The following is a 17,070-nucleotide window of genomic DNA, read 5'->3' as shown; positions in this document are numbered from 1 at the left end:
TGTCCACATTTTTCTTGCCACTTTCTCTTTCACAAAGGACAGTTTGTGCCCTCCTGTTGAATGCCATTAGCACTCAGCGACTTATCTCTGATGAACAGGATAGTGGACAACAGACACTCTGAGGCTAAGTCAGAAAAGGACAACCTCCTCTTGGCTCATCCTTTAGTCGACTGCATTTGGAGAAGTCAGTGCCATACCTGAGGACACTCAAGAAGCCTGTGGTGTGGGAAATACTACCTCCTATCATGAGCCAACAGTGGCTGGCTTGCTGCTGAACTCTTAGAATGTTCAAATGAGACACCAGCCAGAGAGCTCAGCTGGGGTCACTGCGTGACCTTGGTGACCTGAATTGAGCTGAGCCCTTGATGATTATGGCCTTAGCTAAGTCTCAGTAGAACACTCTAAGAGACAGAGTAAGACCTGTTCAGGCAAGCTACTCTCAGAACCCTGACCTAGGATGACAAGACAGAGGATGCCTCTTAAAACTAACATTATCATCAGGGGCAATTTATCTAAATTTGAGAGTGGTGGGTTGGGGGTAAGTGACAGTTAGCTAATATGACAACCTTGGATGCTTCATAGGGGCTCAGGAATTTTCTTAAAGGCGAAGTGAACCTATGGTGATCATGTGTTTTTAAAAAAAAAGTGTTGTGATTGGGACTCTTGTATAATATGGCATGACTATTACACTATTAACATGCATATGGCATGACTGTTACACTATTAACATGCATATGTCTGAGTACTTCAGAGACCACGCCATGCTGCCTTCGTAAGACACTAGCACAGAAAAGTGGGGAAGATCTCAATTCCATCGTTTTTGGAAAGTTTTGCTTATTAAAAAGATCTCCTCTGGGCTAGAGAGATGGCTCAGTCATTAAGAGCACTGACTGCTCTTCCAGAGGTCCTGAGTTCAGTTCCCAGCAACCACATGGTGGTTCACAACCATCTGTAATGGGATGTGATGTCCTCTTCTGGTGCGTGCGTGCGTGCGTGCGTGCGAGTATGAATGTGCATGTGTATGTGAGTGTGTGTGAGTGAGTGTGTGAGTGTGTATGAGCGTGTGTGTGTGTGTGTGTGAAAGGGTCTCCCTGGGACAGTGGGATGCATTTGCTTCCTTCTGTTTTTCTTTGCATCTATATTACACACCTATATATTACACACCTATATATTACACACCTATTACTTGTGGGTCGTTTTGTTGTTATTACTGCTGTTGCTTAACTTTTTACAACTGTTCATGGTTCCAGTGGGCCACCAGCCATGTTGTGTCCTATTTGTAGCCAACATCAAACACAGTGAAGGGCTGTGTGGATGTCTGCATATAGATCCTGCCTATGAGGCAGTTCTAAGAAGAGATTCCAGGAGGCTGAGAGCCCTAGAGCTCAAAGATGTGAAAGATGAGCCGCCCGTCGATCTCTGCAGGAAATGGCTCCATGGACAGGAAATCATTCCCTGGTTGTATTCTTGGGCTGCTGTAACAACTTCTCACTTTGAAACCAAGTATTTTGAGTGATCTATTATAAATGTACGATGACAGTTGTGAACACTCCTCTCTCTCTCCTTCCCTTTGGCATCAGAACAGTGTCTGTTGATTGCCTTAGTGCTTAAAATAGCTTCTAAGTGTCCTCATAATAGCATGTCACCTGTAAACAGGTTTCAAGCCAATGCAAATTAACAAATGGTGAACAGATGGACCAAGAACTGACTTTTGTCAGGAGAGAGTTAGCAACAAACACTTTTTGGCTTCGGTCTTATGGGACCATTAGAAAGTCTTTCACTTCTTGCCAAACATCTTGCCTCAGTAGACAATCCATGCAGGGAAAATGACAGATTACAAGGCCCGTCAGACTTTGGGGAGCTGCATGCTGAGATGTGCAGAGTCACCGAGTCAACAGGATGCAGCAACAGAGTAACACTCCTCGAGAAGCTTTCTGCCTCTCAGCTTCTTTTCAAAGAACACAGCCCATGTATATGCATGCAGCATGCGGAGAGTGCTACTTGCCTGTGCTCGTCCTGTCTGGCTGGTGCAGGCTGTGAGAGGGTCCACAGAACACCGAGACAGCTGTGGACAGGTGCCGGCTGCTGCAGTGCCGCAGGGACTTTCCTCAGCCCTCTCTTTCCTCAAGTCTCAAGGACCGCTAGTGGGTCCTTGTTTGACCGCTCTGTTTAAGCCGGCCCCTCCTCCCACACTCTACTCCTGTTTCTTCTTTTCCCAGCATTAATTATAACTGGACACTATAGTATTAGCAGCCATCTTGCTTGTAATTACAGCTGCAAGACATGGAACCGTGTCTGGCACATAGTAGGCACAATCAGTAATTGCTAACCAGACAAACCCAGTAAGGTCCCGAGTGAAGGTGAGCATCATGTCTTAGATCCTTCAAGTCTTCCGTGTAAAAATGCAGCTCTGAGCAGAGGACGGGGCAAAGGGGAGGGCAGGGAAGAGAATGACGGTGAGGACCGGCTGAAGCCCACACACAGCCTCTGAAGTGTGACCCTCTCAGTTCACAGCTTGCAGGCCAGTAGCTGAACCGACTGGTGCAACAACTATTAAATGGAGTTGAAAAAGACATTCATGCTTCCTATTCTTATGCTGATCTAGGGAAATAGCTCAATGGAAAACACATTCTTTGCAGACAAAAGACTTTGGGTTCAACCCCCAGTCCATACACTTACACACACACACACACACACACACACACACACACACACACACACACACAACTAGCACAAACAACAGCATACGGTTTTATTTATATGAAGTTCGAGGACTGGCAAAACTGTCTTTTTGTTCTTGGACTTTTTTTGGTTTTGCTTTGAGATAGAATCTTACTACATAGCCCAAGGTAGCCTTAACCAGAGATCCCCCTGCTTCAGCCTCCCACACGCTGGGATTCACAGGCACATGTCACCATACCATGCTAAAGTTAAGCATTTGAAGAAATGGGAACAATACTCAGCATAGGGTTAAAGGCAGCTTGGGTGGCAACCTAGGGCCTGCCGACTGACTCCCTTAGGGTCTGACAGGACTAACTCTGGAGCTGGTGTCTATGGGGGATGGGTACAGGAAAGGAAAAGCGCGCGGGGGAGGGGGGAGGGGTTGCTGTGCCTGTTACCCCTCCTAGGGATAACCACAAAAGCACATGGGGTACTGGGTAAAGGCAGCAGCCAGCCCAGCTCTAACTCGAGGCCAGCTTACACATGTCCTTTAGGCTTGTGCTTGCCAGAATGCACACAGGTCAGCTCTACTGCTGTTCTGCCAGCTTCAGAACTGGTCTGAGGGAACAATAAGATAGGAGGTACCTAAAACTCCCAGCTGGCAAGTCATATGCTAGACACATAAACTAGGAACTATGTCACAGCTGATCCAGAAAACCTTAGGTAAGTTACACCTTCTAGTCTTATATACTTTTTTTTTTTTTTCCGGAGCTGAGGCCCGAACCCAGGGCCACCACTGAGCTAAATCCCCAACCCCACTTTCTAGTCTTGATAGGGTTCTTTTAAAAAATTAAACACTGTTTGGAAGGAAACCAAAGCCTCCCCACCAACTCCAAAGGAGAACAAAGCAATGTTCACCCACAAGGAAAGCCCTCCACAAACCCTTCACTCACTGAGGCGGTAGAACCAGAGTGGTGGGCTGGGCCTTAGGTCTCCGCTTAGCAGACACACCCATCTGATTTGCAGAGCGCTTCAAGGACTGTTGATTCAGAAGGCCAGACGCTAGACCTGCATGGTACTGCAGCTGCAGAGACAAGAGAGAACACTGCATGAGCTCGGGACAGCAGGCGGTACATTATCAACCCCAAGCCATTCTGTCACCTTACACATTTTATGTTACTTCAAATACTGCTGCTAACATTCTGCTGCAAGGAATTTATTCCTAAGGTGATAATTAGATGAAGAGAAACAGAAGAAGTTGTTCCTCACGGTAACAGCACACCAATGAGAACTGGACACCACTGAAAGTGGTTGACATAGTAAAGGGCCTCACAGCACCACTGCACTGATTTAGAAACAGCAGCCGCACAGTGAACCAAGAGACACTCACAGAGGCGCTGCAGAGCACTGCACACGTCTGAACACTAGCAGAACTGGGGAGATGTGGCTGTGGAAATTTACCCAGGTGTTTCAAGGGGTGATCTGAAAGCCTGGGGTGTGTTGTGTTGCTAATAAGAGCTGGACAGTTTTCCCCAGGTAGAGTAAGTTCTGGGAACTCTTGCTTATAATGAAAGCTGAAGACTGATCCTGGGCTGTAGTAAGCTAGGACCTCAGCTTGGCTGGTCACAGGGGCTCAGACACACCTTTCTCTAGACCACTTTTCCCACTGGTGACGGTACAAGTGTCAGCATTATGCGCCAGCTCAGGGCTCAATCTGAGAGCGACCTGCACAAACAGACACAGGGTCAGGAGGGAATGGCAGAGACAGTAATTTCATTTCCACTCACACGGCACCGAACTGTGCAGCAGAGAGGAAGCTGCATACATGGTGTGGGCTTGGGGCCAGAACCCTTTGCTTTATTCCTGGACAAACTGCTGAGCTTGGAGGTTACTTAACACAGATCATTTTACTCCCTGTAGTATTTTGACTTCTGTGGAGGGAAGAAATGGCGCTTCCTAATTCTAACCCAGACAACGTTGCATAGAAACCCATTGTACTTTTAGTTTATGTAAAGTGGAATGCATAGATTTTAAATGTACCATTTGATGGGTTTAGACCAGTGGTTCCCAACCTGGGGGTCACAACCCCTTTGGGGGTAGAATGACCCTTTCACAGGGGTCACATAAGACCATCATAAAACACAGATATTTACATTGTGATTCATAATAGTAGCAAAATTATAGTTATTAAGTAGCAATAAAAACGATTTTATGGCTGGGGGTCACCACAACATGAGGAACTGTATTAAAGGGTCACAGCATTAGGAAGGTTGAGAATCGTTGGTTTGGACAAAAGCATAGATCTGTGTGACTAAACTCTAGACAAAAGTCTGCCAGCACTGCAGAAAGCTGTAGACAGACCCCCAACTTCTGCCATCCCAACATCTGGGCTGAAAACATAGTCCCCCAGTCTCACACACTGCCAAATGCAGCACAGCTCTGTGACATGTGACAGTAACCTTCTTCTGCTTTTGTAGTCTAGATCCTAAGAACTGCCATCAATCTCTCTACAATAAAATTAGCCTTGACAGGTATCCTAGTCCCAAACAGACATAAATAAAGCACTCAGATGTGCAGACGCTAAGCTGAAAACCTGGACCAAGACCATTTCTAACAACTGATATGCTTCCTCCCCTCCTCCCAAATGAAGCAGTCTTTAGAATATATATTTAGAATTAACTAAACATACAAATAGTAGCTCATTCTGAATCAATTTCTTCCCAATTGCTTTTCCAAGGCATGGGCTGTCTTTGCTGAGTCGGCTGCATTGCAGCTTTTGGTAATGAAATGGTGACCACCACACATAAAGGACTGGGCCTAGATGTAAAGGGCAATAAAGACCTGAAAAACAAATGACCTCACCTAAGGCCACTGGGCGCACACAGAAAAAACAAAGACGATTAAAATGATCTGTTTCTGAAAGTGGCTATAAAAGAGAAGCTAGCTACCCTGTGTCCCAGGGAGGCAGAAATGCTGTATTTGGAGCACCCATACTTTCCAACAGGCACTTGATTTACCTGTTGGGGAGCCTACGGCCACCCATACAGGACAAAGGCAGACTGCCTTCACACTGAAACAGGGGCTCTTCTCGGGGTGGAGAAGGGCAGGCCGTGGCTTTGACAACTCAGACCATTGAGTGTTGCTCAGATTTGGTTTCTCCCTCAGATTCCTTAAATGGGAAATCAATGGAAGCAAGGGACAGCACAAGTTTGAAAGACAATGTTTCAAGATGTCAGCTGCTTGGGCTTCGATCTTCCCTACTAGAATCTGCAGTGAGAGCAATAAGCAAGGGCCTTTCTGGAATGAAGGGAGAGACAGCTTGGCAGGTCCATCCTGGCCCAAGGAACCCTCTCTGCCTTTGGCTCTCCATCTTCTCTGTCCACGCAAGCTCAGCCGCCCCAGCCTGCTGACTCTTTGCAAGGCAGAGTCCTGCTAACTATGCAGAGTGGCAAAGGGGATCCTGTCCACCTGGCACCGTTTGGATCATTTGCTGGAACAGACAAAAAGCAAAACAGCAGAGCTGCGTGCCGACTGCTGTCTGTCTTTTGTAGGGTCCTGCGAAAGAAGCCTCCCCGCCCTGGAGGATGTCAGCGTGCAGCTCCACAAGCACATGTAGGTGGAACACTCCTTCTTCAGGAACAGAGCCTGCCCTTGCAAGCTGACTCATAATGATTAAGTGACATTTGTTAATCATATATAAGATCCTGGTTTCCAGGAACATGGCTCCAACTGTCAAGATCTATAAGGGACCATTAAATATTAACTGAACCACCTTTATAATGGGCGGAAAGGTCAAAGTTAATAAAACTGACAGGCAGCTCCTGTCCAACTGGATTTATACATTATTTAAGCTCCAAACACTTCATTCCATGGAACACTGTTTAGATCTAAAAAGACTCTTGGAAAATGTCCACTTAGCCAATGGTTCTGAAGCAGAGGGGGTTCAGAGCAAATCCACACACATTAGGAACATATTATGCCACAAAACTCTGCCATAAATTTTCAGTTATAAGTTCGGTAATGTTTTCTATAAAAATATATTTTAATAAACATACTCCCTTCCAAATGTCTGTGGTTCAGAAACCGCTCCGCCCCAGAAAGCCACTTATTAAAGTTCTAATGTGATGTTCCGTGCAGGATCACTAACAGAAGGAACATGAGAGAGGAGAGGAATGAAGCAGCCTGGCGGCACCTTTCATATCCTCCAACTGTGGGTGCCAGAGCTTATGCTACACGTGGGGTTTTCATGTACCATGGAGCTGCCAGCCCCCCACACAGCAGCTCACGGTTCTCTGGGTTGAGGGTGCCCCAGTTAGGACTCCACTATGTGTTAATTTCAGCCTTCCACCTTCTCCCAGGACCATTCTATCACTCTCAACCTAAAGCCGTCTAGTCCATGCTATCTGCTAGTCACTCTAGACCTGGGAAAACTTCAACAACTCACCAATCAGAACTAGGAAAACTTTGATGGCAACTAATTATAAATAGTGTTGAGACTCACTGCCCATGAGAGATGCTTCAATATTGTCAGGAGGGGTCCATGAGACTGAGAGCCTGCATCAGCATCCTCTCAAGAAACTGCTGCTGGGCTTTGTTTGCTACCAGGAGAGCATGTGGCTGCACACCTCACAGCCATCTCGAAAACACACCATGCTATCTAAAGGAGCTGGGGGGTGTCTGACTCCAGCACAGGGGTGGTAAAGCCTCCCACAACACTCATACGACAGGTGATCCGTGAGGAGACACGAGCATCCTCCCCCCCCCCCAAACTACAACCCCAAAGTCCAATCTGGAGAGTCAGTGAGTTTATTGGGATTACAGAGCATAGTTGAGGGGTGACTTACAGGCACCTGTGTGACCCCAAAGCTGCTGCGCCTTTGAAAACCCTCACCCTGGCAGTGATGGCAGGTGGAATCTCCCTTTCAGTTAACCTTCCATGCTGTATCTGCTCCCTAGATCACAAGGCCATGTGCAATCAGGCCAGAATTCCATACAGTGATCTGAGATTGTAAGAGGGAGCGACCAGACCCCCAGTGAGGGCCCAGTGGCTTTCTCCACCCTCCTTCTATGAGGCAGTGTCAACAGGCAGTCAGAGCAGTGCTAGTGACATCAAAGACCGTTACGATTAGAGGCAGCACTCTTTAAGGCTTACTCAAACCTCTTCCTCTAGGTAGTCTAGGTTTCACAGAACTTTCTTCAAAGAACCTAGCCCACCAGGGTCAAAGTTCAGCTGGCTTGAGTATGCTCTGAATTACAAATAGTAGCACAAACCGAAAGAGAACAATCAAAGACAATGATGGAGGCAGGAGTCAACGCCAGGCTCCTGGTCAAGACGTGAGTGTTTAAACATCTCAGTGAACCATTAGGTGAGTTCTCGGCTTGCTATGTCTCCCCTGCTGTCCTTATGGCTTCTACCTGCTTCAAACGAAGGAAAATGTTTTGCAATGGATCAAGAATGAGAAGGAAACTCCTTGGCCTCCTCAAGTTCAATGCACTGATTAAGCCAGGGCCCCTGGGGTCCAAGGCCACAGCATCTCTCTGTATGCAACATCTTTCTATCCTCGCCATATGGCCTGGAGCCCACATTAAGAGAATATGACTTTCACAAAAATCTGAAAACTTAAAGCCAGATCAATCAAGCTTTGATTTTATTTCCTTTTCAAGGAGTCACCCAATCCTTAAGGGAGGCCTGAATCTGAAGGGGGGATGCATTTACAAGAGGCCCTGAGGGATAAGAGGAAGAGACAGAAGGGCAGGGAGCCCCTCAGTCCCCTCTGCCTGTCATCCTAGCCCCTCTCCAGGCACATAACTGTTATCCTGGGATTTGGATAAGGAAAGGCACCCAGGAAACGTCTTTCGGGGACTACCATGTATGCTGCTGGTTACCCCATATTGCTAATGTCCAGGACCACTCACTATACACAGGGGCTGCTGGTGCATCTGTCAGTACTCAAGCAGATGGGCCACTTAGTGAGACGACTATGTCCTGGCCTGGCCTGGCATTGTTACCAATCTGGAGAACAGATACTGTTTTTACAGAAGACACTGGGACTTTTGATCAGAAAGCAAAGGAGTCCATGCACCAACGGATGGATGGATGGATGGATGGATGGATGGATAGATAGATAGATAGATAGATAGATAGATAGATAGATAGATAGAACACAGTAGCATTCAGAGCCGCGATCTAAGCACATACGCTATAGGTCCACTGCATGCCTGAGTCACCTACCACCATGCGCAGCTGGGACATAAGACTGTAACATGGGTAGACTGAGCTAATTGAGATTTTCATACAGTCCTATTTCCCCAAACCATTAAATTCCAACTGGAACTAAAAACCAGGAATACTTCATCACAGCTTTGAGCTGCAAAGACCTTTGGCCCTCATTACTGCAGTAGCTTAGCTTCCTGCTAATGAGACAGCACTGCATCACTGTGAAGCTCAGCTCCTTCTGAGCCCAACTCTGGGCAGAGACCAGGGAAGCCTGCCTGGCATTGTCTGCTCCAAGGAAAACAACTACAGAAAAATACCATAAATCTAATTGTTCTGCTTGGGTTTCAATCTAAATATCAGATGACGGCATTAGCATCAGTAGCCTTTTATCTCGTAGAACTCCTTTCAAACAGCCCATTATTTTTTTTAAACCATTGAGTTGAGCTTTTATAGGTAAATAATCTTTTTACTTGGTCAAAACAGCATCAATAAACCATAAGAAGGAAGCCTCCAATTTACTTGTCTATTTGTTCTCCACCGGGCAGCTGGGACTCAGGCCCTTCAATTACTCTGAAAGCAAGCCCTGAAGCAGGGCTGTGCTTCCTGCTCAACTGTGGCATTGTGTTATGTGCTAACTGCCATTCGGATTTCCTTTTCCTTCGGATGTACTAATGCATGGACCTGCTCTACTGGTGCTTCCTGGAGTTCACGCCTTTATTAATAGGCCGTTCCCCCACCTGCTCCTGTTTACACCACAGCTGTATGCACACAATCACACTTCAAAATGCCAATCAACGAGGGAGAAATCACTCACATAGCTGAACATTCAGGAACAAAACACACTGGATACGGCTAAAATTGAAGGTAGAGCCATCAGGGGCATGTCACCTAGGAAGGAAGGACAGAAGGACAGAAGGACAGAAGGATGGAAGGAACAAAAAGAAAATGAGCAAGCCTCTAAGTAAAAATGGACAAGGGGAGGTGAGACGAGATGTTCTGTTGTCCCCCAGGGGCCACTGAGTGTCACACCAGGCTTTCTTTCACCCAGGTGCCACACAAGGGTCACAAAGAGCTGCATGGCTAATAGGCTGATGGTTCTGTCAGTCTACTGAAGGCCCCACTTCAGTACTTGGAAGTAATGACATTAGATGAGGTCACCCTGTGAAGGGACTATTGCTTGGATGAGAATTCATCAAGAGGGTGGTCAGCGGCATACATGGGAGACCATCCTCACTGGGCACCCAATCTGCAGGGACCTTGATCTTGGACTTTGCAACCTCACTGTAAGAAGCATTATTGTCCAGGCCATTCATTGTGTTATGGGTTATGAGAACAGCCTGAACTACAATGACACACCACCACTTAAGATGCAGCCTTAAAGTACAAATAGGACCAAAACCACAGTTACAGTGCAGTACCAAGATTACACACGTGCCTGAGGGCAATGACAGAGCTGAGATGGAACCCTCCTGAGAGCAGCATGGTTGGTCTGTGACCCATCATCCCCTCAGGGGCAACATGGTGGGCCTGTGTGCCCATCATCGTCTCAGAGGCAGAAGTCCCTCATGCTTTCAGAGCAGCAATGTTTACACTACCTGTTTACCCTGACACTACTGACAGTAAGGCACAATGTACACCTAACCTACTACAAAGACTTCTCTGGCTGACAAGACGGTTTGGAAAGTAACAGCACCTGCCACCTGAGTTCAATCTCTGAAACCCGCATGGTGGAAGGAGAAGCCGCCCTACAACCTGTGCTCTGATCTCCACATGCATGCACCGTGCACACGCACGTGCACACAGGCACTCGCGCACACACACGCAGCCTTTACTACTTTATAGGTTCTTCTTTTTCCCACCCTTTATCGCCTCAGTTTCACCCCCTAACACTGGATAGAAGAGCAACAAGATAGAGGGGAAAGAGGAATTAGGGAAATCTCTGAATCTAATTTCTTTCCTTTTGTTTCTTCTTTGACCACTGCTATCAACAAACCGCAAACACCTCCCTAAATGATCAACAACCCCCAACCTCACCTCTCAGGGCCCTCAAATTTACGGACCCTCTGAAAACTTCCCAGAATTCCAAATGTCACACAGTCGCAGACTATCTGCAGCTGGCAAAACCATGCTTCTGCTAGAGCACAAGGCAAATCATAGTCAGCTCTTGTAGTCAGTTCAAAGCAACCCCATATCCCCACACATAGGATTAAAACAAATACATATTCTTATATGTCTGTGTTTAAAAAAAAAATTACCCAAATTCCAGAGTTCTCAAAAATGTCACTACACATGCTCACATGCAAATAAAAAAAAATAGTAAAGATTCTTCTATGAAAACACAATCTGAGTCTGGCTTTCTACTGCAGAGATCCATGTCTGCACATTTAAGGCCACTTGTGATACAACTGTTTCACTGCTCTCAGTCTCCAGTCAAAGCTAGTGGTAGAGGGGCAGGGGTATCCTTGTGAACCCCAGGCCTGGGTTAGCCTTGACAGGTTCCCCAATGTGAGCTGACAGAAAACTGTAACACTCATGGCAGAGGCATGGGGAAGAGAGAAAGGAGGCGATGCAACAGAAGAGAAATGAATAAAAGGGGAACCCAGACACTAAAGCCTCAGCACTGGTTCTCTGACAAGTTCTGTAAACTAGGAGACGGGATCTCTAAAAGATTACCAAGCTAATGAAAATAAGAATGTGATTAAGTCATTATAAATGTCTTCTTTTACAGGTAGTCATAGAAGGGATGGCTCCTTCAGAGTGAAAAATGAGTGCTATACAGCCGCTGCCGCTGCTGCCGCCACTACTGTTAGATTTCTAAGGGAATATTAAACTCCTCTTCCTCCCAGGTCATGAACTGCCTGCTTCTAAGCTAAGTGCCAATTCAATGCCATGGCATGCAGCCCCCCTGCTTTCCCTTTGCCCACTGACCAGTAGTCTGCTGAGGGGCAAAATGGCTGCCAGCCTGGGACGGACCTGCTTGTTCCCAGCGCCTGTTAACAGAGGAAGAAGAGGGGGCAGTGGAGAGAAACACACATGGGCTGAGGTGCAGCTCAATGGTACAGCATGTGCTTACCATGCATGATGCCCCAGATTCAACCACAGCATTAGGGACTAGAGGATGAAGACGGCAAAAAGAGGGAGTCACATAACCATTGACTTGCCAAGTCCAGAAGAACAGAGAGGGCAGGAGTGGAGAAGAGCTGATGGCCCCTTAGTCTGGAGGCCAGCAAGACCTCCAAAAACAGGAAACTGGAGAAGGCAGTTAGAAAGCACCATTTTATTGATCCTCTGAGGAGCTGTATCATCTCTTCAAGGTAAGGAGTCGTGAGGCTAGTGCCTGAGGGCAAGAGGAGCCGGTGGTCCAAGGCAGCGGACACTCTCCTCCATACGGTCACGGAACAGCAAAGTAGAGCTTGGCAGTGTGGCCTCATGGGCAGCAGACAGAGCCCTACAGTCAGATGGCTAGCTGCACACAAAGGATCCTGAGTCTCCTCCTCTCTTCAGAGCCTGCATTTATTTTATCCGGCCACTGTGAACAGCAGTGTTCACTTAAAGGGACCAAGAGTGGTCTTTATGTCAACTGAACCACTCCCTAAGGTGGATGTCAGAGGGGTTCTTATTTCACATTTCTGTGGAGAATGGCAGTGATGACAAAGAAGGCCAAGGACACCAATGGATGAAGCCTGTGATGTGGACAGTGTCAAGCCTAGCACTCTGCAAACGGAGAGACCAGAGCTGCTCTCCAAGTCTGCAGAGAGCTCCTTTCTTAGCCTCAAGCACAGAGCCTATCACTCTGCATAAAGAGACCAAAGCTGTCCAAGGTTTGCAGAAGGCTCTCCACTCAGAAATGCCTCATCCTGCTAGCTAGCCGATCACTTTTTAATCAAGCGCTGTCGCCCTGCCCACATCGGATAACAAACTGGGAGGATGGAAAAAAGGGGAAGATGCAGCTGCTAGCTACACTGAGAAAAAATCCAACTTAGAATTCTCCTCACACAGTGAAGGAAGACAGTCTGGCGGGCAGAGACGCCTCCTGGCCCATCTTGAGTAAGTCTCTCACTAACAAGAAGAATGACTCTGTGGGGCCTCAGAAGCCCTGGAGCACAGTAAATGGAAGGCAGCAGAGCATCGTTGGGAAGCGCCTTCTAATAGACTGTCGAGACTGTTCCGTTTCATCTGCACTCAACCTAAATGGCTGGCTTGTTAGTTCAACCTTGATGTGTTAAGCCATGGAGAAAGGAGCACAGAGATCTCAGGGAGACAAGACCAGAGTCTCCTTCCACCCCCCCTCCCCCCCACAGGCCTTCTCTTTCTTTGTGGGACTGATGAAGGGTTTTCACTAGCTGGTTTTCAATTTGGTTTGGTTGGTGGTGCCAGGAATTGAACTCAGGGCCCTGTGCATGCTAGGCAAGCAGGTGGACCGGGAACATTGCTGCCTCCACAGCAAGAAAGAGAAGAGGCAGGCAGTGCTGGCAATCAACCTAGGTGCCGGAACTTCCCCACACAAATACAGGGCTGCAATTTTTTTCACACTTGGAAGCAAAAAAAAAAAAAAAAAAAAAAAAAAGAGGCACCCGGTAGAGGTGTTTTTGGTTTAAAATCCAGAGTGAATGTTCTATTGACCAATGAACGCAACTGAGGCAGAGAAAAGTTTAATTCTGAGACTGCGGGTGTGCAGTCATCTGTTCACATACTTGGCAAAGGCTCTCTAAGCCTGTGTCCTGTGAGTGCGGGTTCATCAGTTCACACCCACCCCCGAAGCCTCTTCTCTTGTTAGGGTAGTGCTGCCTCTCAACACTGCTCAGCTGCTCCAGAAGAAACCTGGTCTTGAGTCCTCAGAGTTGGGGAGTGATGAACACACAGAGAGAGCTGAGCAAAGAGGCTGGCAGCGAGTATATACCGAGATATGTAATTTGCGGTTGCTACTGACAGGCTGAGGTTGATGGGCCACTACCACAGGTACCCAGAACAAGCCAATGACTGGAAAGCTCGCTTTGGAGAAAAGATTTAGAGGACACAGATGAGTTTTGGCCTTGAGAAAGCCAAGTACAACTAGGCTAGAAAGCAGAACAGCTAGGCTGGGGCTGAGGCTGGCCCCTGATATACTTTCTCTCCCACCTGCCTTTTCTTCACCTTCCCTCCTTCTTTTCCCTCTCTTCCCATTCTCTTATTCCTCCCTCCCATCCATCTTCCTTCTTCTCTCCCTCCCTACTACAGACTACACACGGGACTTGATGCATGCCAGGCAGACACAATCCACTTGGCCACACCCCTAGCCCAAGAAAGGCAGCTTGGAAGAATGAGCACTTCCTCTGAATAGGTGGTGTAGCCCGTACAAACCGTTCATCCCATCTGCTGGGATGAAACTACAAGCAACTGAACCACACAGAAGCAGCAGCTAGGTGGGGGGGGGGGGGGTTCGGGGGGAGGGGGACGGGACTCGGTATCCATGAGGGAAGACCAAGAACATGACTATACCCAACTGTGCCCATCCAGGGGAAGAATGCCCTATGGACAGGGCTGGGAAGATAAGAACAGGCTGCTGGGCTGCACTACTACTGTCCTCTCACCTTGGATACCACAAAAGCCACCCTTCACATGGGTGTCTTCAAATCACTCCAGATACCCCACTATGCCTCTCAGATGACAGCATGTGGAATTCATGCATGTCCCACTGGTTCTGCACAGGGGCCCGTGTAGATGTTCAATGGCAATACGCTTAGAATGTGCTGGTGTGCCAGATGCAGAACAGAGCTTCACGTGGCTAGAGACCAAAAGTAGTGTCTCTGCTCTCAGGTAAAGGTTTCCATCTAGTGAAACCCCTAGAGCAGAGACTTCCCTTGTCTAGAACAGTGGCTAGCCTGTGGTCAAAACGCTAACATTACTAATACACAAGTTTATTTGTTAGACTTCACTGCCTTGATAAGACTCCTGAGAAAGCAGGTACAGGGAGGAAAGAGCAACTTCAGTCCATGGTGAGCCAGCTCCTCACTGTAGGCCTGAGGGCAGGCAGAACGCTGTGGGAGTAGGTGCAAGTGGAGGAGACCTGTCACTTCAAGGCAACAAAGTACGAGAAAGAGTACAAAGAAAGAGGCAAGGACAAGATACATCCTTTCCAGGGATGTCCCCAATAACCTACCTCCTCTAACTAGGCCATGCCCACTGCCTCCCTTTCCCCCACCCCCAGCAATGCCATCATACTATGAACCTACCACAAGGATTAGTTCAATCGCCTGGCAACCAAGTCCCAATACATGAACATTTGGGGTTATTTAATATCCGGAGAATAGCGGGGCTCACTGTGAGCTAGGGACTCAAATAATCCATGTGATGACCGTGTAAAGTAGGCACTGGTATTAACGCTAAGCTGATGAGGAGGAAACTGAGGCACAGACAATGGTATGCTGAGGGCTGGAATCTGGCCAGCCTGCAGAGCACCTCTTCTAGAACCAGTACCCTGAGAACTCAGTACTGAGAACTCAGTACGGCCTGGCTATGGACTTTATAAGGAAATGAGTGAGCAAGAGCCTGACCAGTGGGGAAAGGCAGAGGAGAGGAAGAAACTTCAGACTGTGCTGAGAGTCAGCTGGGGGTGACGGAGGTCCTAGAGAAGGTTGGGTATGGGGTGGGCGCTGGCTCTAATGTCCCTGTTACTTGGTTAGGTCAGTTACAAGGAGCCGTCACTCTCAGGATGCCCAGTTAGTAAGGGTTTATCGTGAGGGAAGAAGCAGGAGAGGTGTCTGTCTACAGCCAGACCTCTTGGAAGATGGAACCATGGCGTACAACAGCCTAGCAAACTGTCCCTGCTGGCTCTGGAGTCCCAACCCACTGACTACTTTTCCAGCTCTAGAGGAGCCAACAGCATTGGACTTGCACTTGCTCTCCCAGAAGCCCCTGCTGCTGCTGCTGCTGCTGCTGCTGCTGCTGCTGCTGCTGCTGCTGCTGCTGCTGCTGCGGGAGTGTTCTAGCTGTATACACACCTTTCACCCACTCACTGCCTTCTGCTGTCTCACACCCAGAACAGAGGATGGGACAAGAAGCTGCCAGCACAGAGCCAGGATTCCTTCTCAAAATATGAAAATGCATAAAAGTCCTCAAAGTCAAAAGCTTTCTCATCAATGTAGGCGCAGAACTCGTGTGGCAGAAAAACCTGCCATGAACTGATGTGAATCTATTTGAATCTTAATTTATCTCACTTACTGTGAAGAGGCAGACATTTCTACAGCACAATATCTGATTACAAGGTATTATCCTGGATCCCGCTGGAGAAATTAGTGTTATATGTGGTATATCGACAGACTACCTTTCTTGAACATCAAATTCTAAAATCAAAACCCATTCAGACTCTCCAGCTTTGGATATGGAGCTCTCTGAACTTGTGCCATGTAGTGGGGCATGAGTGGACCGCACACAGTACCCTGACAGCCTGCTTCACATGGATCTCAGGCACACTAAAACCTGAGACTCGTCACGGAACCATCTTAGGAAATATGAGTGGACCTGCTGATTGGTTCAATATCTCCCTGGAAGCCATCAGAAATACACAACGGGGCTGGGGAGATGGCTCAGTCAGTTAATGGGTCCGATGTCAAGCTGATGACTAGACCGTGACCCTTGGAACTCACATGGTGGGTGGAGAGAGAGAGAGTTGACTCCCATAAGTTGTCTTCCGACCTCCATACATGTAGCAGGGTGTGTGAGCGCATGCACACACCCAGATGGATAAGTACAGAAGAACTTACCATGCAACAGAGTTTCTCTTGGACAAATCTCAGTGAGCTCACTTGAGCTGTGCCCAACTCACCACAAGAATCTAGGGGTACAGATGTAACATGCTTCCAGCATGAAGAGGCACCTAGTCTTTCAGTCACCATCTGCTGTCTCCATGATGCCTTTGGGGATGAGTGGAGACAGCTTTGGGGATTCGGACTCCCTATCCAGTGCTCAGCTACTCGTGACTAAGCAAATACAGACAGGCATTGCAGGAGTCTTCAAATAGTTAAATTTTCAATCTTTATAAAAAAGAAAATCTATCAGACATGATTGATAAGTGTACTTTTTAAAACTAAAGGTAAAAAAAAAAAGTAAAGATTGGCAACATTTTTCCCCACATAATTTGCTTTCTTTGCCTTTTTCCACAGCACTGCACATAAATCAAAGAAATGTTAAGGAGGCCTATATATCACCAACTG

The 17,070-nt window shown here is 47.5% G+C and overlaps 1 protein-coding gene across 5 annotated transcripts in view; it reads right to left on the bottom strand.

Annotated features, from left to right (window-relative positions):
- The window catches only part of Med27 (mediator complex subunit 27), a 174,001-nt gene that overhangs the window by 108,661 nt on the left and 48,270 nt on the right, over window positions 1-17,070 (bottom strand). For all 5 annotated transcript variants that reach the window (XR_005501840.2, XR_005501839.2, XM_063283484.1 and 2 more), the window contains one exon: window positions 3,615-3,745. Coding sequence is in view for 3 of the 5 variants with exons in the window: in XM_063283484.1 (XP_063139554.1) it covers window positions 3,615-3,745 (131 nt within the window). In the remaining 2 variants the exon portion in view is untranslated. The remainder of the gene's footprint in view (window positions 1-3,614; window positions 3,746-17,070) is intronic.

Source organism: Rattus norvegicus, chromosome 3, assembly GCF_036323735.1.
Source record: "Rattus norvegicus strain BN/NHsdMcwi chromosome 3, GRCr8, whole genome shotgun sequence".
Lineage (NCBI taxonomy): Eukaryota > Metazoa > Chordata > Mammalia > Rodentia > Muridae > Rattus > Rattus norvegicus.
The sequence above is the reverse complement of the archived record's forward strand: the minus strand, read 5'-3'. Positions and strand labels throughout refer to the sequence as shown.